General features: G+C 38.1%; 1 protein-coding gene across 1 annotated transcript in view; it reads left to right on the top strand.

The window, feature by feature from the left end:
* The first annotated feature begins 2630 nt into the window (after window positions 1-2630).
* LOC139981596 (transcription elongation factor SPT6-like) overlaps window positions 2631-25886 on the top strand; it is a 43480-nt gene continuing 20224 nt past the window's right edge. Inside the window, exons 1-18 of the mRNA XM_071994100.1 lie at window positions 2631-2791; window positions 3617-3715; window positions 5966-6070; window positions 6809-6879; window positions 7804-7956; window positions 8786-8852; window positions 9589-9673; window positions 10292-10394; window positions 11547-11633; window positions 15479-15565; window positions 17778-17879; window positions 19097-19210; window positions 19420-19509; window positions 20651-20793; window positions 21438-21808; window positions 22589-22718; window positions 24633-24783; window positions 25674-25828. Of these exons, the coding sequence (XP_071850201.1) occupies window positions 3631-3715; window positions 5966-6070; window positions 6809-6879; window positions 7804-7956; window positions 8786-8852; window positions 9589-9673; window positions 10292-10394; window positions 11547-11633; window positions 15479-15565; window positions 17778-17879; window positions 19097-19210; window positions 19420-19509; window positions 20651-20793; window positions 21438-21808; window positions 22589-22718; window positions 24633-24783; window positions 25674-25828 (2099 nt within the window). The 5' untranslated portion in view covers window positions 2631-2791; window positions 3617-3630. The remainder of the gene's footprint in view (window positions 2792-3616; window positions 3716-5965; window positions 6071-6808; window positions 6880-7803; window positions 7957-8785; window positions 8853-9588; window positions 9674-10291; window positions 10395-11546; window positions 11634-15478; window positions 15566-17777; window positions 17880-19096; window positions 19211-19419; window positions 19510-20650; window positions 20794-21437; window positions 21809-22588; window positions 22719-24632; window positions 24784-25673; window positions 25829-25886) is intronic.

Genomic DNA, 25886 nt, shown 5'->3' with positions numbered 1-25886 from the left:
TGAAAATTTTCTATTGCTGAATGCTCTCAGACAGGCGCGGCGGAACGGAAAAATTATTGGGGGGGGGGGCTAATGTGTGGAGACTTTCTAAGCGGAGCGCCACCATCAGTTGGCGCGGAGCGTAGAAGAAAATTTTGGGTTTTTTCAAACCCCCAGATGGCCGGAAACGGCACTTCCCGATCGTTTTATGCTGAGAATACCTAGCCCTAAAATATGGGTCTCAAGCCTGCAATTTCTCAGATTGCACGTAAAAGTCTGTAAAAACATTGTAATTTGTATATTCGATAGAGAGTAGCTCTTACTCGTAGGGTACTCGTAAAGACGTTTTTGAGTGTAGTAAGGGCAGTGGGACGCTTTCGACACTATCTAAGCGGAGCGCCACCACAGGTTGGCGCGGAGCGTACAGAAAAGTTTTGAGTAAAGATACTCCCTAGATTGCAGGAAATGACCCTTTCCGGGCCTTGCTAATTTGCAGATGAAATAGGTGTCGTCGCCATTTTGTCGGAAAATTACACCAACAGAATATGACAAATGTCAATAGGTATATGAGAGCGCAATAAAATATTTAATAATCGCAAATAAATAAAAAGTAGTGAAAAGATAAGGCTCTGGTGAAAAGCTGAAAAGGGCGCCAGCAGTCCATTTGAGTCCGTCGGGGGGGGGGGGGGGCATCCGCCCCCTGTCTGTATATATGGACGCTCCGCCACTAAGTAAGGGTATGTTGGAGAACTGGCTGAAATGAGGCAAGTCATTGGCCTAAGACGAAGTTGTGTTACGCTTACCGGTACTCACACTCACTGCTTCCACTTTTTACGGGGCGTGAAGACGCGGTTGGGGTGACAATGTGGTCTATAGCCAGGGGACGGGCCGAGGGTCCCCCAGCAATTACTAAAATTATTACACCTATATAGTATACGTGTGCATCGGACAGATCGACAAGTATGCATTGAAAAATGGGCTGATGCACGTGATGCACCCCAACCGCGTCTTCACGCCCCGTGAAAAGTGGAAGCAGTGAGTGTGAGTACCGGTAAGCTTATAACACAACTTCGTCTTAGGCCAATGACTTGCCTCATTTCAGCCAGTTCTCCAACATCCCCTTACTTAGTGGCGGAGGGTCCATATATACAGTCAAGGGGCGGATGCCCCCCCCCCCCCCCCCCCCCCCCCCGACGGACTCAAATGGACTGCTGGCGCCCTTTTCAGCTTTTTCACTACTTTTTACTTATTCGCGATTATTGACTATTTTATTGCGCTCTCATATACCTATTGACATTTGTCATATTCTGTTGGTGTAATTTTCCGACAAAATGGCGGCGACACCTATTTATAAGTTCTCCGTTTATCTGCATATTAGCAAGGCCCGGAAAGGGTCATTTCCTGCAATCTAGGGAGTTTCTTTACTCAAAAATTTTCTGTACGCTCCGCGCCAACCTGTGGTGGCGCTCCGCTTAGATAGTGTCAAAAGCGTCCCTACAGACCATTCTTGCCCACCCCCGTGACCAATACCCCTAGCTCCGCCACTGCAATTACTACACTCAAAAACGTCTTTGCGCACCATCGAATATACAAATTACAATGTTTTTACAGACTTTTACGTGCAATTTGAGAAATTGCAGGCTTGACCCATATTTTAGGGCTAGGTATTCGCAGCATAAAACACTCGGGAAGTGCCGTTTTCGGCCATCTGGGGGTTTGAAAAAAACCCAAAATTTTCTTGCACGCTCCGCGCCAACCGATGGTGGCGCTCCGCTTAGGTAGTCTCCACACATTAGCCCCCCAATAATTTTTCCGTTCCGCCGCGCCTGGTCCATAGTGAGATTCTGGACAGAATCGAACCACGAGTTATCGCGGAGAAATTCATCGACAACAAGCCAAATACACGGAGGAAGTAATTGGATGTTTCTAATTATATGTCTCTGAACTTGTGAATTATGAATAAGCTGGGCCTTACAACCTGCTGTACACTACTGTGAGACGTATAAGCTTTCTAATATGAATATAAGAGCACGCAAGGGAAGCATCCATATAAGTCGATGTCACTTAAATTATCACCAGTTCTCATTTTATTATATTTATCCACAGTTAGTCCAAATAGGACGGAAATCGCATTTGCGGCAGTCTGATTGCTTTCAGAGAGAGGACCCGAGACCCATCGTATACAAAGGTCTACTTGGATTATTTGTCCACTGATTCTTTTTCTGCAGACGCCCATGCATTTCTCAAAACCAGATTTCTAAGCCATGAGATTTAAAATTTAAGGAGGTTTGGGAGCATCATAGGGTCTGGGTGTGATATTTCCGGCGATCTGGGAGGTATATTTGCCCCCAAAAAAATTGTACGCTACTCGCGAACTCATGATCGCGAGTAGCTTAGATAATATCAGAGAACAGACACGCGTCCCCACCATTATCCAAGACTGATCTGCGCCCATGGGTGAGTCAATAGATATTTTGAAAACATTTTTCTGACCAATTTTCGAATTTTATATCCCGATAAAAAAGTACACCTAAGGAGTAGGCCTGATATCTTGCTTGCTATATTTTGAGCATATCCTGTTTGTATTTGGCGTTCCAAGGGAAAGCTACAAAATGCTCAGTGTTAGGCTAGCGTTATATCATAAGACATTGCGTATTACATTGTACTTAACTGTGCTAGGTTTGGTTGGTGTATGGATACATAGGGCCGTCCTACAGTAACGCGCCACCAGAAAATTTGTTTTTCTAAAGCTCCCTTCGAGGGTTATTTCTCTTCGTTGTGACCTTACCGGTGGTCAATAATCACAAAGACAGTAAGCGAAACGCTTTTTTTTATTATTCAAGAACAAGTCGAAGCACTAACTAGCCTTGTACCAGTGTAGTACTACCATGATGAATTAGGGTAGTGTAGCCTAAGCTACTGTAGGCTAGGATAAGTTTAAACTTTCTGTTGGATGCCTACTCTAAACAAAATCATAGCATCAGTTATTCCTTAGTCAGAGTCAGACCTCTACCAGTGCAGTCTGTATAATGAATAATAATGCACTTAGCAGTCAAAGTGAGGCTACTATGGGTCTAACAAAATTATTGTTCTGCTTGATGAGTAAGACTAGGCTAAATCAGTAAGTGTAACATAGTAGTTAGTACATACCTTGTGTAATTTCCCCAAAGACTTTTCACGTTTGCCTAACAGGTAACATTAGGGCCTTATGTAAAATATATCAGATTTTCGAGGAATTGGATTGTTTCTTTGCCTTGGCTAGGGCTCATAAACTGTAAATGTTAGGAGAGCCTTGATTGAACGGGCCTTAATAATAAGTAATAAGTAGTATTAAGCCTCTTCCAGTTTTATGTATTTGTACTTAGGCTAAATTAGCCTAATGTTCTTTTTACATGTTAGCCTACTGGTATGTTTGAGGATAACCTTAAGTATGATTCTTAGTTTCGAGTGTTGTCAGCTGGCAGTGTGAACGGCAGTTCCGAAAGAGCTGAGTGCTTTTTATGCTATCTGAAAGGAATGTAAAGGATTGGAGGTATTATTAATGAAGATAGTCAGAGATTGTGGGAGTAATTCTAGAATCAGATTATTTCCTTATTTCATCAAGACCTCTTGTAACCAATTTTGTTTGTCTTATCAGGGGTCATCCAGGAGATGGAGAAGGAATCATTCTTTGAGGAGGAAGCAGATGTATCGGATGATGAAGATGTTCAAAACAGTAGTGATGAAGATGAAGAACGTTAGTACACATTTTAATCAAACAGGTCTTTGTTCATGCAATGCCTTACAAAGAGTCTTTCATAAAGGGTAGTTCAGCAATATTAATTTACTAATGTGGTGAAGTCAAGCTACTCATTGAATGGAATTGCCCTTTACAGATTTAAAAATCAGTACATAGTAATAATTCAGATCTAACAACTGGCATAATAATATCTTGCTAAGAAATCAAATTTTGTTTCCAAATTAATGTTTGTTTGCAAGTCGATGTTAATTGGACAACCGCATCTTGTCATCCAGCACTTTCTAATCTTTGCTTGTTTACCTGAATCAGATTTTTGTGCTTCCTTGGGTAACAAAGCTTTTTCCGGTAATGCTACAAAACTGTTTGAAACATTGGAAAATATCTTGAAACCAAACTTTTTTTCAGGAGGCATAGGGTATCAACAATTATTTGTTTCTATGTTTTTCTTTAGAGCATTTGTATGACTGTAGTAATACTCTGGTAAATTTTACTTGAAGAGACCATGTATCTTTTCTTTGTTAAATGTTTAAGTGTCACAATTTGTTACCACAAATGGATCTCTTGAATTGAAGCAATCAAGTCAAGTATATCAATGGGTATATGGGGCACTCAGAGTCAAGGCTTTAGTCAGTGAACTGTCCTTGAAGTGGATGGCTGGTTTGCCACCCACTCCCTCCTACCCCCTCACGCCCCTTCCCCCTCACCCCCCCCAAAGATTCACAGACCTACATCGTAGTCACTAGTACAGGCTTCACATGCACCAGCTGAAACAACCTTGTGGAAAGGAACAACGCAACACACAGGTTTTGAGAAGAGTGAAAAAGAATCAAATTGCACAAAAGTTTGATGAGAAATGAAAGCAGATTTATTTGCTTGAAGAGCTGAAGTAGATGCCACCATTTTTTTTAACTGGTAACAATCTAAGTAAACGAAGATTCTACAGGAACAACTCCAACTTTTGGACCTTTTTCTCAGGCTGCAAATTTGACACCCAGTGTGTTAAATTCAGGCCCCCTAATAGGCTTCCAAAAAAAGCTTGGCTAAAACCCACCATATTGTGGAGTCATTTAACTGTTTGTGGAATTGCATGAGTAGGGCTATTCAAGTCTGTGACATTTAATTCAAGTGGTTATTGGGAATTGTCTTTATGGCTAGTACTGTAGTAGGACGAGTGTTTACCTTAATACATGTGGCAAAAAATTAAAACAATAGTTCTTTGTTAGTTTTTTCAAACAAATAAACTGTCACACACATTTGCACTGTTTTTTCTCACCAGTCTGTACAGCATTTTGGCTCTAAGATTATAAGCCGACGAAAACTTGAAGTAGTCTTGTGTTTGACTAGCATTTGTGGATTATTGTCAACCAGGTCACTGTGCCATCTTTTTTATATTTGAAAAAGAGCATTGAATCTTCCCTGTAGCATAACAGCAGAGATCCTGTTTGGTGACTGTAACATATTTACATCCTGGATGCTGAACATCCAGTAATAAAAAGCTTTTGGGTGATGTGTTGTAATTCAGAAAAATGCCAGTGAGAATTGAGTTTTAGCCATTAGATTTTTTAAGTACTTGCATTTTCAAGCAAGTGGCTTGAAGCCTAGGCCTGTGAGCTTCATTAATATCATTGTGATGATGTTGTGATAATCTTCCATGATACATAATGAGATCATTATGATGATGTTGTGATAATCTTCCATGAAACGTAATGAGATCATTGTGATGATGTTGTGATAATCTTCCATGATACATGAGGAGATCATTGTGATGATGTTGGGATAATCTACCATGATACATAATGAGATCATTGTGATGATGTTGTGATAATCTTCCATGATACGTAATGAGATCATTGTGATGATGTGATAATCTTCCATGATACATAAGGAGATCATTATGATGATGTGGTTATAATCTTCCATGATACGTAATGATATATTGTGATGATGTTGTGATAATCTTCCATTATGCATAATGAGATCATTGTGATGATGTTGTGATAATCTTTCATGTTACAAAATGAGATCATTGTGATGAAGATGTGATAATCTTCCATGATACATAATGAGATCATTGTGATGATGTTGTGATAATTTTCCATGATACATGAGGAGATCATTGTGATGATGTGGTTATAATCTTCCATGATACGTAATGAGATTATTGTGATGATGTTGTGATAATCTTCCATTATGCATAATGAGATCATTGTGATGATGTTGTGTTTTTGTGTTCTATTTCTTTGACAGCAGATGAGGAAGACCAGGGCAACATCCCTGACCTGATCAATGATGATGTGGAAGAGGGAGTTGATTCCGATGAGGAGATCGTCGGCAGAAAGAAAAGAAGGAGAAGTGAGTCGTATTCTTGAAGTTTACGTTAAATCTAGTTTATAGACAGGTTTGAAAAGTATTAAATCAATCAGAGAATTTGAAAGTCTTATATGCTAATGGATAATTATTTTTGTTTGTTTGTTCATGTCAACTGAATGTGTGGCCTTCATTTATACCCTTAATCACTGTTCAACATCAACTTCCTGTTCTGTCAAGTGGAATTGGGATTTGCATATTGGATGTTGGTATAAATAACTTAATGATAGAGTCTATTAATTTGATCAAGTGAAGTCAGTTAGGTATAAAAGATCTTGTTGCTGAGCTGTTTTCTTGTCACATGGTCCCATAGGTTATGTTTGTCTAAGAAATTTTGGAAAGTTGATCTTAAAATTAACTGAAATGAACTATTTTTGAATTACAAAATACAGAGAAAAGATTCTCAGAAACAAGGAAAAAGTGTAATGTACGGTATGCCTATGATTAACCGACTGCCTCCTGACTGGTTTAAATAATTTACCCGGAAGAATTAAATCTTACATTTTGTTTTCTTTCTATTCTGGAACCTTGTGTTGGCTTGGATGTTGAAGGAGGGGAAAAGTGTACTGTAATATATACTATAAGTGTATGTTTCTTCAGTATAGTGTGAATATATGGCCTAATTAAATGAATTTTTGTCTTAATTTTTATCCCCTCTCCAACTGAAGTTTTCGTACCTACCTTTCGTAATGTTTATAAAATAATTTTTTCCTACTCTCACAGACATTGATGACAGGTTAGAAGATGAGGATTTTGACTTGATCGAAGAAAATCTCGGAGTTAAAATTGACAGGGTAAGGGAATTTACCTTGGTTTGTTTAACAGACATATAGTAGAACGAATAAAGGGGGTTGGGTGGGGTGGGGGTCACGTTGGAACCATCTCACTGATACCATTGCTCACAAAAAAAATTCAATAAATGTTGACACCATCATTAAGCACTTTGGAAAAGAGTTCTAGAAAGTAGGAAACATATTGACCTAGAAGCGATAAATTGTATGTAAGAGTCATTGGATTCTCTCATAGTCCTGTGGCTGCACCCTATGGGAAGTGCCCCAGGGGACACGTGGTAATGGTGCATTGTGGTGCCCCACGAGAGATTGTTTGAATTATGCACACTTTGGTGTGTAGGCGTGACAAGTTACCAATGACCAGGGTTAAGTAACACATCCGGGACAGCAAGTTTGCTTATGAGGATGTTCATTAATCAAGAATGTACTAGGGAAATGTTAACCATGTGTAGCAAGAAATGCGGGACAGAACTGGCCCAACTTTGGCTTTATAATTCCCTGTTTCTGTGCATGTTTAGGGTAAAAAAATAGTTAAAAATTTATTTTGGTCTCCTAGTTTTATAGAGAATAAATCTGCATTCCATGTATCCTTTCAGGTCCATTCAAGTATTTCTGGAATAGTTTCCGACAGCGTTAACTGTAACTGAAATGTTTATTAGTTAATAGTTAAAGGTGTACAGTTCTTTTGTGTTGTGAATGTTTGTGTGATTCACTACAGCAAGACTTGAAGAGAGTGGTTCAGCAATGAAAGCATGTCCCGAGGCATGAGTATCCGTGGGGCTACACCTGGCTCTTGATGCACCTGTTTTATACAGCCACATAGGCGTAGGAGGAGGCGGGGCTGGGGGCTGCAGCCCCCCCGCAACCAAATATTTTTTTGCAATTGTAACTGGACTCGTCTGTCTCTCTTCCTTTGGAATCGACCAGAAAAAGCGAAGGAGAGTGCAGCAGTTATCCGACGAGGAAGGAAGCGGCTCAGAGAAAGAAGACGAAGGACTCAACGCAGAGGATGACAGGGACGCCATCGCTAAGGAAATATTTGAAGGAGCAGAAGACGAAGATGAGGAGCAAGGAAGACAGGTAGATACACTAGCAATAAATGTTTACCACCTGATTCTGATCAATGTGTCAATGTGTCATTAGACCCATCTTTGATCTGGGTCAGTTTAATTTTAATTTTGACCACATGACTTAAAATTTGAGTCTTTCGCATTCCAACTAGTAAAGACTTGGCAAAACTGGTCCCCTTTTTTTTTTAATTTATATTTTTACATATTGGACACTTAGCTACAAACAAAATATTCCAAACTTCAAAAGATCTAAAAAGAGAATTTATGAACCATAGAACGGAATGCAAATTTGTTTGGCTCAACTTTTGCAGCTTCTTAGCATGTACATTACTGTGATATAAGTTACTAAAACTTATTCATTATTAAAAAAAGAAAAAAAAGAGAAAAAAAGTTTCATTCATTGTATAATAAGCCGAGACATCTAGCTATCTTTGTTTAGTCATGCAACACTGTCTTTATAACATGATTTTTGTGGTTACCATAGTTATGTAATAATTTGAATTTTTATTTTTTTAAAAGATGATGTAGCAGAGAAACAAGGCTATTACAAAGGGTAACCAATACTTGAAAAGAAACACAAAATTTTATCAATTAAGGAATCATTTCATGGTTATCCGTTGAGGCTGAAATTTTCAGCGATCCGTTTTTTCGTAACCGGTTTCGTATCATAATTGTGTGTATGTATCATCATCATCTTCTTCATTCCTCTCTTACCGTGCCCCCAATAATCTTAACAATGCGCACACCCCCCTCCCCACCTCTCAATGACCTAATGATCAGTTTACTAATTGCAAGGTTTATTAAAGTATTTCTAATTTTTGAAAAATACCTCTATTCAGGACCCACCAAGACCACAACCAATCCCAACTCAGGATGAATATGCAGAATCGGAGTCGGAAGAATCAGGTAAATCACTTGATGATAAAATAAGGCCGGCACTGTTTGTCATTATCGGAACAGCTCCTTGTGTTCAATTGTGTTGGAATTATCACTTTTTAGCATTCAAATTGTAGATTTTGTAGTCAATCTGTTTTATCGCTTTATGCTTCACCAGTACTTTTAATAGTTTTTCGATCTCATATTTCTGTTTTTTTGGCATTGTATTTTCTAGATTGTTTGTGAAGCGCACAGATGCATCGCGCGTAGTGCGCTATATAAGATTTTATTTACATTACATTACATTGTGAAGTGTATACATCATTGGCTTTAGTTGGTTAATAGGAAAATATGACAGCAGTATATTGGGGAGATGAAGGCTTAGATGATTATTAGAAGTGTGGTTGATTTTGTTCTACTTGATAGTCATCATGTACAATATAGATTCTAGTGTCAGAGGAGAGCGGAGGGGGAGGGGAGGGGGGGTGCCAAGCCTGATCATGGCTCCAGCTGGTTAATTTTCTCACATTCTTACATTCGACACAGATACTTGATGCAAGGGAATTTGAATGAATCCTTTCTATGAGTATGGTGGACGTAGAGTTAAGAGTCTCCTTCTACGTTTGATGTTTAGAGTTATCTTGAATCTCTTAAATGTTATTTCCTGCCTCTAGAGACTCACTTATCTGGAGAAGAAGGCAACAGACTATGAATGATCGTAGATTTTCACATATATATGGAACTGTGTTTTTAAATTTTTTATCAGATCCTGATGATTTTATTGTCGGTGATGATGGCCAACCTATCAGTGGAAAGAAGAAGAAGGGACAGAAGCACAAATATACAGATGCGTAAGTAGACAGTGACTCTTCAATTCCAACTGCTCTATGGTACATGTGTTACTGCAGTAATTGCTCTGTGCCAGTACACGTGTTACTGCAGTAATTGCTCTGTGCCAATACACGTGTTACGGCAGTAATTGCTCTGTGCCAGTACACGTGTTACGGCAGTAATTGCTCTGTGCCAGTACGTGTTACGGCAGTAATTGTTCTGTGCCAGTACGTGTTACCGCAGTAATTGTTCTGTGGCAGTACGTGTTACGGCAGTAAGTGCTCCGTGCCAGTACACATGTTATTGCAGTAACTGCTCTGTGCTAGTGCACGTGTTACGGCAGTAATTGCTTGTGTTGGTCTGGTACAGTACAAAGTAGCGTAAATGAGTTACTTCCTTTTGAACAGATCTAGCTGTATTAATTTATGATACACAAAACCTTAAAGAGAGAAGAAGATTTTTCTTGTGACCGCCAATTTTTCCAAATTTAACAAGCGTTACTTACTTAATAAATTTTGATTAAAACAATTCTCAAAGTTGCTCAAAGTGTAGTTCTCTTCTTGTGGTAGATGTTGTAGTTTATTCTGTGTTATATGTAAATATTTTGCAAAACTTCATGGATTTTCTTGTCTCTACAGGGCTCTACAGGAAGCTCAAGATATATTTGGCGTCGAGTTTGATTTTGATGAATTTCAAGAGTACAGAGAATCTGACGTTGACGATGATGAGGAAGATTACGAAGTAAGCTAAAACAATTGGCACATGCCTGCCTATCTGACCCTTCTTTGTCTGTTAATTACTGGTCTTGTCTTTTTGGAAAGAACAACCACACAATTTGAAATGACTTAGAGAAGTGTTATTTATCACACACAGTTATAGAAGAAAAAAATGAAAATAAGTAAAAACCATTTTTTTTTTTTTAATTGTCTAGTCACCTTATCTGCTTGAATCCATCTTACATTAATGTGTGATTTACATAACCCTTTATTTCTTTTTCTCTTTTTTTATATAAATATATGTGTTTGTGGGTATTCCTGTGCTGGGGTTTTTCTTTGGTTGGGCTTTTCATGAAGCATGTGCCCTTCTTGGACCTTTAACCTGTTATGTCATGTTATTTGTTCTCGTGCTCAGAGCCTTGTACTCATTCCTAGGGTACTCTTTTTGTACTCATGCTTAGAGCCTTGTACTCATTCCTAGGGTACTCTTTTTGTACTGGTGCGCAGAGCCTTGTACTCATTCCTAGGATACTCTATTCGTACTCATGCTTAGAGCCTTGTACTCATTCCTAGGGTACTCTACTGTAGTTGTACTCGTGCTCAGAGCCTTGTACTCATTCAGAGGGTACTCTAGTTGTACTCATGCTTAGAGCCTTCTACTCATTCCTAGGGTACTCTACTGTAATTGTACTCATGCTCAGAGCCTTGTACTCATTCATAGGGTACTCTACTGTAGTTGTACTCATGCTCAAAGCCTTGTACTCATTACTTCTTTTTGTACTCATGCTCAGTTAGTATCGACAGTAGCTGCATCAATCAGGAACGCTGGTTTCACAACTTTACTCTGTCAAGAATTAATGTCAGTATGGCCTCAACCAAGAAATCAACATTCCACAAGTAAAGATTATAATCTGAGGTTAACTATGATTGTGGTAATTTTAGGGACTACATCAAGTTCTACCCAATAAAAACATGTATAACAAAAAAAAAAGGTAAAAGTGGCATGTATTCTGGACATGTCATAAATAAATGCTTTAATAAACTAAAGATTTTGTCAATTGTCGCATCGCATAGTGTTGATGTTAATGAGCATTTGTATATATTTATAAAACACATAAACTACGTGATTTAAGCCTAAATGGATTAATCTCCGGTCATGTTGTCCCATTCACTCTAGTACGACGACGAGGAAGGAGAAGAAATGGGACAGAGGCGGCAGAAGAAGTCTGGTCGATCTAAAGCACCAAAAACCAGCATTTATGAAGTGAGTGTTGTTAATAATCTCTCTGCATTGGTTGATATATAGCTGTTTCCTAGAGTAACTACTACGTTCAGATACCAAAAGCCACTATTCCTGAATGAAGTGTTGAAAGTAGATACATATATATATATATACAGTGTTGTAGCCAGGATAAAGTGAGTGCTGGCTAATTTGAAGAGAGTGGCGGCTAATTTGTCTGACGATGGCGAGCGAAGCGAAAATTAGGTATGTTATTCAATACACCCTACGCCCCACCGGCATCACTGAACTGAACCCACGCCTAGTAAAGCCCTCACAAGTCACAATTACATATTAATTATCGTTGTTATTTGTATTGTACGAGGAAAGGCTTAATAAATAGGATTTTGCATTTCACAAAATCTGATTGTTTGTATACCGTTTTGTATGATTCAGTGCTGGATTGTATCGCTTAATCCAAAACACCTGTGCAGGTGTTTGCAATAAAAAAAAAATCTTGTTCTTGGCACCTTACTTTTTGAGTAATTTTCAGTGTATTTTGATTTCATTTAATACAAGATTCACTGATTTTTGTGACGGTCGGTAGGAAGCTTGAGTGGCGGTCGGTAGGATGCTGATTTACCCTGAGAGCCGGTCGGCAAGCACTAGTGGCGGTTACGCCCGACCGGCGCCGACCGGCGTGGCTATAACACTATATATATATATGTATATATATATATATATTAGGGCTGTGTCATTCCGGTTAATTCACTAACCGGTTAACCGTTTCTATTAACCGAACGGTTAACGTTTAAACGTAACCCGTGTTGTTGCCTCAAAATAAGAGCCGAAAATCAGAGTTATATAGCTCAGATTATAATTCCGAAAGAGCGCCACCACTTTTGATGCGGAAGTACATTCTCAAAATAGCGCTTCAAGTATCGTCTTTTCGTAACGCGTATGTCAAGAATTTGGTTGTATTTGCTTAGTTTTGACGATCGTTGCATTGAAAAAGACGAATCGCGCGTTTTCATGAAGTTTAAAACAGATTTTTGTTTCTCTTTCAGTTCATCGGTAACTGTTACAGAGATATTTGAAGCAAATATTTCTTCGTTAATTGCGTAGCCCCTACTGTAATAGCGCAGGCATTGTATGGCAGTTACAAGCCTAATATTACTAGGCCTACTTAATATTGGCATTGTGTATTGAAGTTCGCTATCATATGGAGTGTTAGACTAAAAGGCTTTCACCAGCTAGGCCAAGGTTAGGAAAGTCGGTTGTTAGGAAGCGATTACTACAGAAGTGTACGGTAGTAGGGCTAGGCCTACGCAATTACAAGTACAACAATGGGTCACAGATATATTGAATTTGTGCATTGTGGCGGGGTAGGCAGAGGGTAGGGGGAAGTGTGGAAAACATTGTAAAATTTCCCGCGAACACCCTGTCGATTTCCCGCCGGAGTTCGCACAGCAAACACAATTAGCACGCGTAGCATAATGGCGTGGGGCAGTCCCCCGGTGGGGTCATGTGGTGGAACCCCTTTGGGGGTCCAGGGGTTAACGCCCGGAAAATTTGGCGCGTCTGGCGATAAAATATTCGCAGCTGTGGATGCAAAATACTGACAACTTTTTTAATTTAAATTGTTCCGAAAATGATAACAATTTTGAAATGACAAGTAAGAGTAGCCATATTTTGTTGGATCTAACTGTCTTACAATCATTAAAAACTTTAACTTAAAAAACATGCGATTTTATGAAACAACGTTCGGCAAAGCCCCATTCCTAGACTGCCTAACAATAGCTTGCACTATACTACAACTAGGCGATAGGCTGCATTTTCCAAGGTACCTTGCCAAACAACTGTGAGCTCATCCCCTGTCTAACACCTGTTGTTAACAATTTTGTGGCATGTTGCCAAGGAACGTTTCATGATCTAGAATGAATAAGGTCAGTCAGTAAAGGTTCGGTTAAGTTATGAGAATTATTACCTTAGACGTGTAAGAAAAGGAGGTAAAATATGATCCCCGTAACAGCTAGGTAGCCTAAGTAAAACAGGCAACTGACTCCTCCGCATGAACAAGACAATCTATTCCACATGATACATGAAAGTAAACCTTGTAATCACATGTTTAAGGCCACTTGGCATGATTATAAATGCTTAATATTGTTTCCATGTTCTTGTAGAAAACGTAAACTTCGCAATATACAAGGCTAGTTGTGGTTTTGTAGTTACGTGAGATCCGTAACCGACGAGGTGGTTAGGCTATTTGCTATACACTAAACTATGGTAGGACATTATTTTCTCCGTAATTTTGGAAATTCTAGAAAATACTTTTTCGCCGCTTAACACCACATGTGTTCTTACGTTTTATTCATAATTGGGTGTACTAGAGCCTTGTTTACATGACATTAGTTGCATTTAGCACGATATGCCAGTTTCGCGTGAATTATTGGAAAGTTTTTTGCTCGATCTTTTGTAAAATTTGAAAGGTGTACCAACTTACTTTTCGTACACAATTGGTTATTTCTCTACTGATTTTCAGAGTTTTTTTACAGTCAAGTGTATACGTCGGCATTGAGTATAAACTTATCACGAATGCAAGAAAACGATGCGGGGATTTCCAGCAGACAAATGTTTTCTTTGTGGGATTACTGAGTCTGTTGAATGGAATCCCGCACCTTAGAGGGAACACTGAACTGAAATTACATCATAATAAAGAAAACGTTTACTGCTTAAATACAATATAAATTTGAAAGGATTAGATGCAGACTCGCCACGTTGTCGAACGGGGTAACAATAGGCGCTTCACGGGTCGCATACCGCTTGGTAATCCCTTCAATCGTACCGCCAATCTTAAAAATCTTTTGTATGGATGCGTGATAAAGTTTGCAATTGTTACGTGATTTTCGGCAAGCAAATGTTGCGGTCTATTTCGTGAATAAAGTGATGTGAAGACGCGCCGTTGCGACTGCGTAATTGGCATTACAAAAACGGTTAAACTTATACGATGTACGGTGGACGTTTATCCGGCCGTTCGGTCGGTTAACCGGTTAACCGTTTAACCGTTACAGCCCTAATATATATATATATATATATATATATATATATATATAATATGAATGTGTAGCAAGTGGTATGACAGATATATAGTAAATTAAAATAAAGGATAACACTTGGGTAATACGCCCTCAATGACAGTTATACAAAGCCAATTTATACGCATCACACACCAGTAGAATCACTGTGTTCCAGTGGTACGGACTTCGGTTCGTGACACAAGATCCGGGGTTCGATTCCTACCTTCACCTGATGAGTCCCAAAAGGACGAAAACGGTGGTTAAGTGGTATTTTTCTGGTTGTGGTGGTTTTCTGTTATTCTTTATTTATTTACTATATATATATATATTTATATATATATATATATATATATATATATATATATATATATATATATATAAAAATATATATATATATATATATATATATATATACATATATATATATGTTTGCCAAGTAAAAAACTTTATACATAGAACCAAAGCTAGCATTTCTGGAGTAAGTTTTCTAGCTAGTTTTTCATGGTAGTAGATATATAACTTTGCTAAAGTAACAAACTACATACACACTCTAAATACAAGCTTCTATGAAGGTAGTGTTGTAACACATTAAACTGCATTGGTAGATACGTAACTACTATTTGGAAATAAACAAACTAAACACACAGACACCAAAATCTAGCACTTCTGAATCTAACGTTTGTACCGCAGCATCAATTGTGTTTCCACATTCTGTAGCTTTATGATTCGTTCACTAGTTGAAGCAGCCCACGGTTACTAAAGTAAAAGAAATGACTGAGTTGTCAAGTTTCCAAAATTCTTCCTGTCCTACAGGTTTTCGAACCCAGCGATTTGGAGAGGAGGCATTTCACAGACTTTGATGAAGCAATCAGGACCGGAGATATACCGGAAAGATTTCAGGTAAATGGTATTCACATTTCTTTAAAATAAATCTTAGTATATCCACATAGACATTGTTGAAATTGAAAGAACCATCTAGACTGGAAATTTTCTTCATAAGTAAGAACAAAGAGTTTCCGCATTCAGGAAGGATAACTTACTTACGGCAAATTATCAATGAAGTCAAAGGATGCTGTAAAATATTCAATTTCTAAGTGCTTTTCCAGGGAAAACTTAAAATAAGGGGCTAATGCAGTATTGCTTATAACCTTTTTGAATTAGATATATATATATATATATATATATATATATATATATATCAATATATATATTTATATATATAAATATTTTTTTTTATTTTATATATATATATATTTTTTTATATTTTATATTTTATATATATTTATATTTAATATATTTTATATTTGATATATATATAAATAATTTATATATAGGCAAATACACAGTAAACCAACACGAAATGATAACATAGAGGTTTTCCACCCCTAAAATTGATATTTCCAATGTTCTGTAATGTTCAATATTACTCATTTGAAGCAAAGAGCTAGAGTAAAAAGTTTCAACTTCCTACTTGAATTTTGAAAAAATGGCCCATTAGAATCCTATAGGAAAATAACGGTTGAACATTGACATACGGCAAGAAAATACAACGGTTGCAAAACATTGACATACATCACATAGATGGCAATTTTTCATAAAGTTTGAAACATACTTAGTCTTTGACCTTTTCCTATGATGGCATACAGTCATGTCTAACTCACAACCAAATTAGAGTAATATATGATGTATATATCACGCTCAGTACAGCATGAAATAGATAACGGCGAACATGTAAAAAATGTTCGACCGTTATAAATTTACGTTAAAAAATGGCATAACTCAAAGATTTGAAATGTATATGATCCATGTTACTGCACTCAGAATCTTAGCCAGTAGTGGTTTATATAAACACTGAAAACATCATTTTTTGGTGCACATGGGGCACAGGTGGCAAATTTTAAGAAGTTTGACATACAAAAATGTAACTCATGTGTATGTCAATCTTTTTCAAACGTACCACTATACCCCCATGTGCATCATCAAATGAAGTTTCCATGGTTTTTATAAACTATTTCATGGTAGGAATCTGTATACACAAAAGGAACTACATGCACTGTATACTTTTTGAGTTTGGCAATTTTTTGTGGTACATTTATAACGGTCGAACATTTTTGACATATTGTTCGACCATTACCTATTTCATGCGCTACTAAGCCTGATATGCATCACCTATTGCTCTCGTTTTGTTGTGTGGCAGGTATGACTATATGCCATCATAGGAAAATGTCCAAGACTATATATGTTTTAAACTTTATGAAAAATTGCCTGCCATGTGATGTATGTCAATGTGTTACAACCGTTATATATATTTCTGGTGTATGTCAATGTTCGCCCGTTATTTTTCCCATAGGATTCCAATGGACCAAAATTTCAGAATTCAAGTAGGATGTTGAAACTTTCTATGCTATCTCTCTGCTTCAAATAACTAACACTCATCCTAATAGAACAAAGAAAATACCAATTTCAATACTGAAAACTGCATGTGTTGATTTTCGTGTTGGTTTACTGTGTAAAGGCCCATATATATATATGTAAATATATATATATATATATATATATATATATATATATATATATATATACATATATATATATATATATATATATATATTTATTTATATATATTTATTAATTGGCCATATTCTCTGTGATTTATACTTTGGAAGTAGGTTGTGAAAATATTTCAGACTGATAAAACAATATGTCATGTAGAGCACTCATTCATTAATAGCTATTATTAAAGGGATGGTTGGTGGCAGAGCTGATTTGCTAGCTCAGACTTGGTTAATGGAAGTGTCCTTTATTCATACATCATATATGTGTCTATAGGAAGACTGATCGTTCTGGATATTGAAACATTTTGGAATATAATTTCTATTCTGTAAGAATCCTTACCAGTAAATTGATTGGTCGATGCCCTTAGTACAAGCGAGTGCTTACAAATAAGAGCTGGAAAACCTCTGCTCTTTTGCTGGTTCTCACTTAATTTTTAGACAGATTTAACTCGCTTGCTCTACATTAAATGTCAGATGGTTATGTGGAATTTTGAGCAAATTGTATGGCAAGGAATCACAAAGCCAACTGGCGTTTCTGGTCATTCTTCTTCCTCTAGTTGAGACAAGTACCAATCACAAAAGCAGATGACTTAGAACTAGAAGAAGAGGCTGAGTGGATTTATCGTCAAGCTTTCCTGAATCCAACCATTTCTAATCAGGTAAACCGTCTGGTGTTTGATGATTAAAGTGAAGTACTGAGTGAGTAACCTTCCGTGAACCAACGAGGGTGGAGATTCCTCATTCAGTTCCAGTGACAAATTTTGTGGAAAGCAATAGAGTTTCCTGTAGAAGGAAACCCATCTTCTGAAGAAACAGAAATTGTATCCTCCGTAAAAAACATCGGAGAAAGTTTGACCAAGTTGACTTAGGGTTGTTGTCATAGTTAGGTTAATAGTTTTCTGACATGATTCCAGGTTTAGTTTAACCCTTTAAAATATTGAGATTCAATGACTGCAACCTGTTAGCAGCTTGCATCCATTTGCATATATCTCTGTCAATTTTCATTGTACAGTCAAGCTCATGAAGTCAGTACAGCTCTCCCTGGTTGGTGTAGCTTGGTTTAATTTGTAACTGACTTATATAGTCATTTAAAATATGAATCAGATCCATTAAATTTGTGTGTGTGGTGGGAGGGGTGGGGGGGGGGGAAGGGTGGAAGGATTTATTCTTGAAATGTTGCGTCACTAACACTAGTGTCAGAATCAGGAATCTAATACAAAAAAATAATCATATATACATTTTTAGTTTTTTTTTGTGTGAAGAAATCAAACTAATATCGCTGTTGCATATATGTTTACACTGCCATCAAATGTCGCTTGCAATAGAATTTTCTATCCGAAATGATTGAATGTTGCATCACTCTAAACACTAGCATCAGAATCAGGAATCTAACACAAAAAAATTATCATATATACATTTTTAGTTTTTTGTGTGTGAAGAAATCACGTTAATATCGCTGTTGCATATATGTTTACACTGCCATCAAATGTCGCTTGCAATAGAATTTTCTATCCGAAATGATTGAATGTTGCATCACTCTAAACACTAGCATCGGAATCAGGAATCTAACACAAAAAAATTATCATATATAAATTTTTAGTTTTTTGTGTGTGAAGAAATCACGTTAATATCGCTGTTGCATATATGTTTACACTGCCATCAAATGTCGCTTGTTAAGTTGTTATAGAATTTTCTATCCGAAATAATTGATCTTCATCCATCGGAAATGCAGACTTTTTACACGCCACACTTGGAAGCTGGATGAGAGTAGATCCTTATGGCTTGATTGTATTATTTGTACCAACCCTCTGGTGTTGATCAGTTAGCTAGAGTTTTCTCGTCTTTTGTTTCAATCTCTTCGTTGCTTCGTTTGAAGGCAATCGGTGACAACAGCGACGGTTATTACAATAATCTGTACAATAGAAGACCTGCAAGGACAAAAGGAAAAATCAGAGAGGCCCTTCATTTTATCAGGAACCAAAACTATGAGGTAGGTTTAGTCATCTCCTTATGGATGTCTTTCTTTCCTTTTTAAATCAATTTCTTTGCACCATTATCATTCCTCAAAATCCATTTCTTGATCCTGATGGCATTCTTCGCTGTGTGAACTTTGTAAAATTTGTGATTATGCGTCGTGTTCTCAGACAAACATCTTGACAGCCTCCGAGAGTGTAAAACTTGCCTTTTTATTTTTGGCAGGTTCCTTTCATAGCTTTTTATCGTAAGGAATATGTGGAACCAGAGTTGAACTTTAACGATCTGTACAGGGTTTACCATTGGGACGCAAAGGTTAGTATTGAACTTTATTGATATGTATCTATAGGGTTTACCATTAAGATGCAAAGTTTAGTATTGAACTTTAACGATCTGTACCGGGTTTACCATCGGGATGCAAAGTTTAGTATTAAACTTTAACAATATGTACAGGGTTACCATTGGGATGCAAAGTTTAGTATTGAACTTAAACGATCTGTACCGGGTCTACCGTTGGGGTGCAAAGTTTAGTATTAAACTTTAACGATCTGGACAGAGTTTACCGTTGGGATGCAAAGTTTAGTATTGAACTTAAACAATCAGTTCAGGTTTTACCGTTGGGGTGCAAAGTTTAGTATTAAACTATAACAATCAGTTCAGGTTTTACCGTTGGGGTGCAAAGTTTAGTATTAAACTATAACAATCAGTTCAGGTTTTACCGTTGGGGTGCAAAGTTTAGTATTAAACTATAACAATCTGGACAGGGTTTACCGTTGGGGTGCAAAGTTTAGTATTGAACTTTAACGATCTGTACCGGGTCTACCGTTGGGGTGCAAAGTTTAGTATTAAACTTGAACAATCAGTTCAGGTTTTACCGTAGGGGTGCAAAGTTTAGTATTAAACTTTAACAATCTGTACAGGGTTTACCACTTAGTGCAGTCAAAATGTAGTTTAAGGTCAATAAAATATGGCGAGTTTGGCATTTACCATTGCCTGCCTCTCATTCTCTCTATTGCATCTCTCGTTACGATGGTCAGATCTCTTTGCGTTATTAAATAATAACTGCCCGTAGCAATCCAGTTCATGAAATTGTGCTGGAGAGGGGAAGCAATGTTACATGAATGGTGGATTGGTGGGAATTACTTGAATGTTTATCGCAGATATCCCCGACTTTCAGATATCAGTTGGAGGGGTTTCAGTCTTCTCATTCTTCATTTCAGGATAACCGTTGGCCCTTCTAGATTTGTAACCGATGAACATTCATCAGTGGATTGATTGATTGATCAATCGATGTGATGTATCAAGCAAAGTAACATAATAGAAAACATTTGTAGGGAGAAAAGGACCCCACTTTATTCGTGGTTCACTGGAGTAAAATAGTACTTGTTTTTTTTTAAAATTTATACAACTTCTGATGGATATGTAACTTTGGTTTTGTTTTGACCCTTTCATGCAGTGGTGCCAACTAAAGACGAGAAAAGACAACCTACGTAAGTTACTGGAGCGAATGCAGAATTATCAGTATGAGGTTATTGCCAGCAGTGACAGTGACATCCTGCCAGACAAAGTCAGACCACTGACAGAAGCTGATGTAGACAGGTGCGTAAAATGTCTTCTCTGTGGTGATGCAGATATTTAGAGGGATCCATTGGGGGTGGGGGGCATGGGGGAGGAGGGGCATGGGGGAGGGGAGAGGTTGGTTACACACCCTTTCACATTAATATATTTTATGTAGTGCTGTCCAGTTGAGAGTGTGTGCTGTCCAATTGAGAAGGTGTGCTGTCCAGTTGAGAGGGTGTGCTGTTCAATTGAGAGGGTGTGCTGTTCAATTGAGAGGGTGTGGTGTTCAGTTTAGAGGGTGTGTTGTCCAGTTTAGAGCGTGTGCTGTCCAATTTAGAGTGTGTGCTGTCCAATTGAGAGGGTGCTGTCCAGTTAAGAGGGTGTGCTGTCCAGTTTAGAGTGTGTGCTGTCCAATTGAGAGTGTATGCTTTCCAATTGAGAGGGTGTGGTGGTCCAGTTGAGAGGGTTTGGTGTCATGTTGAGATAGTGTGTTATTCAGGACTAAACTGTGAAAAAAAATTGACTTCCTCTAGGTTTGAATCTTCTTCTTGTGGATAGAAATTTTTACAACATCAGCTTTATAGTGATTGATGTGAAATATTTAGAGATCAAACTGGATTTGATTCGGCGTGCAGATTTTTCCACTCTTTTTTCCAATTCTTTTTTTTTTATCTCCATTTCAGGATAAACGACGTGGACACGGTGGAGAAGCTGAAGGACATCTACCTGCATTTCCTGCTGTACTACGGCCGTGACATACCAAAGATGCAAGCCATGCTGAACAAGAAAGAGAAGAAGAAGAAGACCATCAAGGTCATCCGGAAAGTCAAAGTCAAGAAACCAAAGGAGAAACCGGTGACGGAGGATGGAGAAGAGAAGGAGGAAGGGGAGGAGGATGATGAGGAGGATGAGGAGGAGGAAGAGGAGGTAGAAGAAGAGGTCGAGGAGGAAGTGGAAGTCGACGACGACGAGAACGAGACCAGCGGCACCACGCAGGACATCAAGCAAGCCAATAGAAATACCATGTACGGGCTATGTTCAGAGGCAGGTCTGGGTAAGTGTTGCTGGGAATCGATTTGTTTTTTTCTGGTTTCGAATATCAAAATTGCTCCTTTATCCAATTTAGGACAAAATGTTAAAACAGGATATTGTGGTGGCCGAAGTTGATTCATGGAAATTTGTCTTGTATCTGCTCGGCCTAACCCCACCCACATAGCATCAAGTATGGACAAGATGTGAAATATTTCACCTTTGGTGGCAGTGTTTTCAGAATGGTCATGTCAACGCTAAAAACAATTTCCCAAAAATGTAGAGGGGTAAAGGGTTTTAATTGGCCTTTTTAAGGGAAACAGTCACACAAATGTTAGATGTTCAACATGGAACTCCTTACAGTACAGTGCGGTTGCTGTAGTGGTCTTGGCTCTTTCTTTTTGCCTAATTTTAGGGAGGCAACAAAATAGAAACTGTCAAATTGTATTATTATTATTGATTGTATATTGAATACATGTCAGTACTCACAGAGATGTCTCAGTCAAACAGGAGACGTATCTGTTAGTCTGTTAGTACTGCCAAACTGTATTATTATTGATTGTATATTGAATACATGTCAGTACTCACAGAGATGTCTCAGTCAAACAGGAGACATATCTGTTAGTCTGTTAGTACTGCCAAATTGTATTATTATTGATTCTATATTGAATACATGTCAGTACTCACAGAGATGTCTCATTCAAACAGGAGATGGATCTGTTAGTCTTTGTCCCTAAAATGAAACGCCAAAAGGGACTACATATTTCACGTTAAATTGAAAGATTTGTTTCCTTTCCTCTTTCAGATGGTCTTGCAAAGAAGTACGGTCTTACACCAGAGCAGTTTGGAGAGAATTTAAGAGACAATTACCAGCGATACGATCCCGAGCAGCTCCCCGTGGAGCCAAAGACTGCAGCCGCAGATTACATCTCAAGGTAAAACCTTGGACGGCCAGTAATCTCAGGCTCTCCCTCCATATCTAGCAAATCTAGCATATCTATATGGTTGCACATAGCAGAATGTCAAGTTTGCCAAAAAGAATGTCAGATTGCTACGCAGATGCGAAGATTTGGAAAGCTTTCATCTTGTACCCGGTATATTATTGTTTTCAGTAATTTATATGTTTGCGTGATTGATTATTATGATTATTAAGAGTATTATGGAAAAATTTACACCCTGTGTGCACCACTGTTGCATGCTGCAGCTTATGTGTTACTACTTAAGATATTTCTCAGCAAAAAACCAGCCATACTTTCTCATACTAATATCTGAGGTTTGTTTTGGTCACTAAAAGAGTGCCCTCTAAATCTCATTGATAAGCTTACTATATTAAAATATTTACTTAAAGATGAACGATAGTGATTTTCAGCATTGACGAAAAAATACGATTTTATTCAAGAGTATTCTAGTTGGTTTCCGTTTTACACATGTGAAAATTCAAGTCAATCCGATGTTTTGAAAGGCTGAAAAAACATTCCTAAACTCGTTGATTTTTTAAACAAAAATTGGGCTTTTCGCGAAAAGCGATATGATGATCACGTGATCTACAGTGACATGTGACGTCATTATGATGATAACAAAGTGAGCTCGGCGTAGTGTTCTTCAGCTGTGTGCACTGAGTGTGTAAGTTTAGTTGCAACCTACTCTATATTGGACTCGACAAACAACCTAAACCAATAGCAAAATGCCAAGAAATTGCGTTGTAGGGGGATGCAACAGAACGAATGTGGACTCTACAATCAGTTTTTTCAATTTTCCAAGGGTGTGTATGCTCGAGCGAAACAAAACATCGTGTAAGTATTACTTACGGTAGCGCACACTGTCACTAATGTTTGCACAGTGTGAAAGTTCCGTTTGCGGACCTACGTGAAGTTGGGCTAGAATATGATTCCTCCTGAAGCCCAAACCACGAGACATGCATGTGAATAAATGCAATAGGCATTGCATGTAGTGAGAAAATTGTTAGAGCTAGACTAACCACTCGATTGAGTTCAAATGCGGTTGTATTTCAAGCTCAATGGAACCTTTCTGTTGGATTTAATAACGTACGGAACAAGGAACGTTTATGTTTTACAGTAGGCCTAGTGCATACAAGCGTTTCTACTTTGTTTAGAACTTTGGATTTTCTTTCGGATGTTATACTAATCTACGTTTGAGACTATCATCACTATTATTATTGTGCCAGTTTGACCAGTAAGTGAGCACATTCATACAGCACTCTGTATAAAACCCGCCAACAACGTGATCTTGTGATTTACGTTACCTTGGGTCAGCTTGCGAGTTACCTCTTCAGATATTGCGAAATTGTTGTGAAATCGTCGCAAATTTCGTATAAAAAACTTGTAAACACGTGGTGAAGTAATCAAGAAACACCATGATATTCATAATCTATTTATGTCTTGAACATTACGCTGGAAAATTAAACTAAAATAACAGTTATGCTGACACGAAATGCACGCACAGCTCCGTACTGAACAGTATACAACAGAAAAGATCATCACAGTGACGTCATTCACTGACTTGAGGGTTGTTCAAGGTCGTTGCAGTGTTTGCAAATTCCTAAATTCGTATCAATTACGGAGACGAAAAAACAATGTTTTAATTCCCTTTTTTATAACTTTCCGGTGTGCTATTTGGAATATTAAAAAAATATGTTGCTTGGTAACATATAAACTACATTATATATGAAAAGGAGAGATTTTTTTTCTGTCACTATCGTTCTACTTTAATTTTTTTTTATATTACTGGTCCGTGTGAACTTTTAATACAGTTACACATCTTTGAATGAGCAGAGAGAAAAATTCAACGACTGAATTGACTTAATGTCTCATATTCTTTTGTGTTCCCAGTAAATTTGACTCAGAGGAAGTAGTCTTGAGAGCGTCTAGATACATGGTGGCGTTGCAGCTCGCCCACGACCCTATGGTCAGACAGTGTGTTCGCCAGACTTACTACGAACGCGCCAAAATATCTGTGAAGCCGACGAAGAAGGGATTCAAGGCAAATAATTTTATGGATTATATTTTTATGTATATATATATTTTTTTAATTGGGGATGTGGTGACCCCTTAAGGTAAGCCTAGGCACCCTTCACATCATGACCCAGTGGAATGGTGCTTGATCTTGCCCAGGGTTGTCCAACCTTTTGCAGAGGAGTGGCCACATGGAATGATTATGATGAAGGAGGGGGCCGCATGAACCCTACGCTTGATTTTTTGCCCGAAGCCCAAGGCAACAAAATGTGAGCACTACGCGCGGAGCGCACTGATTTATTTTCCATCCTGATAAAACAGATGAATAAAGTCCAGTTGCCCCCCCCCCCCTCCGATGAGAGAGTGTCACACAAACTGACCTGTATGCAGTTTTTTGGACCCAGAAGGTTCGAATGATTGATTATTTAGCTTCAAATTGTTATCAATAAATCTGCTCACTAAAATTTCGCACCGTAGAGCATCTCTGGCGGGCCGGACGCAACACTGCGGCGGGCTGGACTGTGGCCCGCGGGCCGTAGGTTGGACATCCCTGATCTAGCCCCTTGTGAAACCTTTTACGGTAACCCCAATACTCACGAGACATTCCGGACAATCATGTTTACCCGACTGCACGATTTACTAATGAAATTGTACTTCATTAACTAAATAGAAAAAACATGGACATCCCACTGAAATTTCTCACCCTGATTATTATGCAGCTGAAATGGTAAGTTGCTTAAGTTACATGTATGAGTGGTTTCTTTGTTTCTTTTTGTTTGTAATAACAGGAAAATTGATGAACACTTATCCCTGCCGCACAATAAAATACCTCATGTTTAATCGCCGAACCACGTCATGTAAAAATAGTCGGTACTGATTTTGCATTTTTGTTTTCGTCGTTGTCTCGTTTCATGACAGGAAATTGATGAGAACCATCCCTGCTACACCATGAAGTACTTGCTGAACAAACAAGTCAAAGATCTTTACCTCGATCAGTTTCTGAAACTAACTCAAGCCGAGGAAGAGGGTCTCCTGAAGATGAAGATGTCCCTAGACATGGACATCAGGCACAAGTGAGTGATGACATTAAAAAGTGAAATAAAGATGATACAGAGAGCGTGGTGGCCAATT

This window comes from Apostichopus japonicus, chromosome 15 (assembly GCF_037975245.1).
Source record: "Apostichopus japonicus isolate 1M-3 chromosome 15, ASM3797524v1, whole genome shotgun sequence".
Classification (NCBI taxonomy): Eukaryota; Metazoa; Echinodermata; class Holothuroidea; order Aspidochirotida; family Stichopodidae; genus Apostichopus; species Apostichopus japonicus.
The sequence above is the reverse complement of the archived record's forward strand: the minus strand, read 5'-3'. Positions and strand labels throughout refer to the sequence as shown.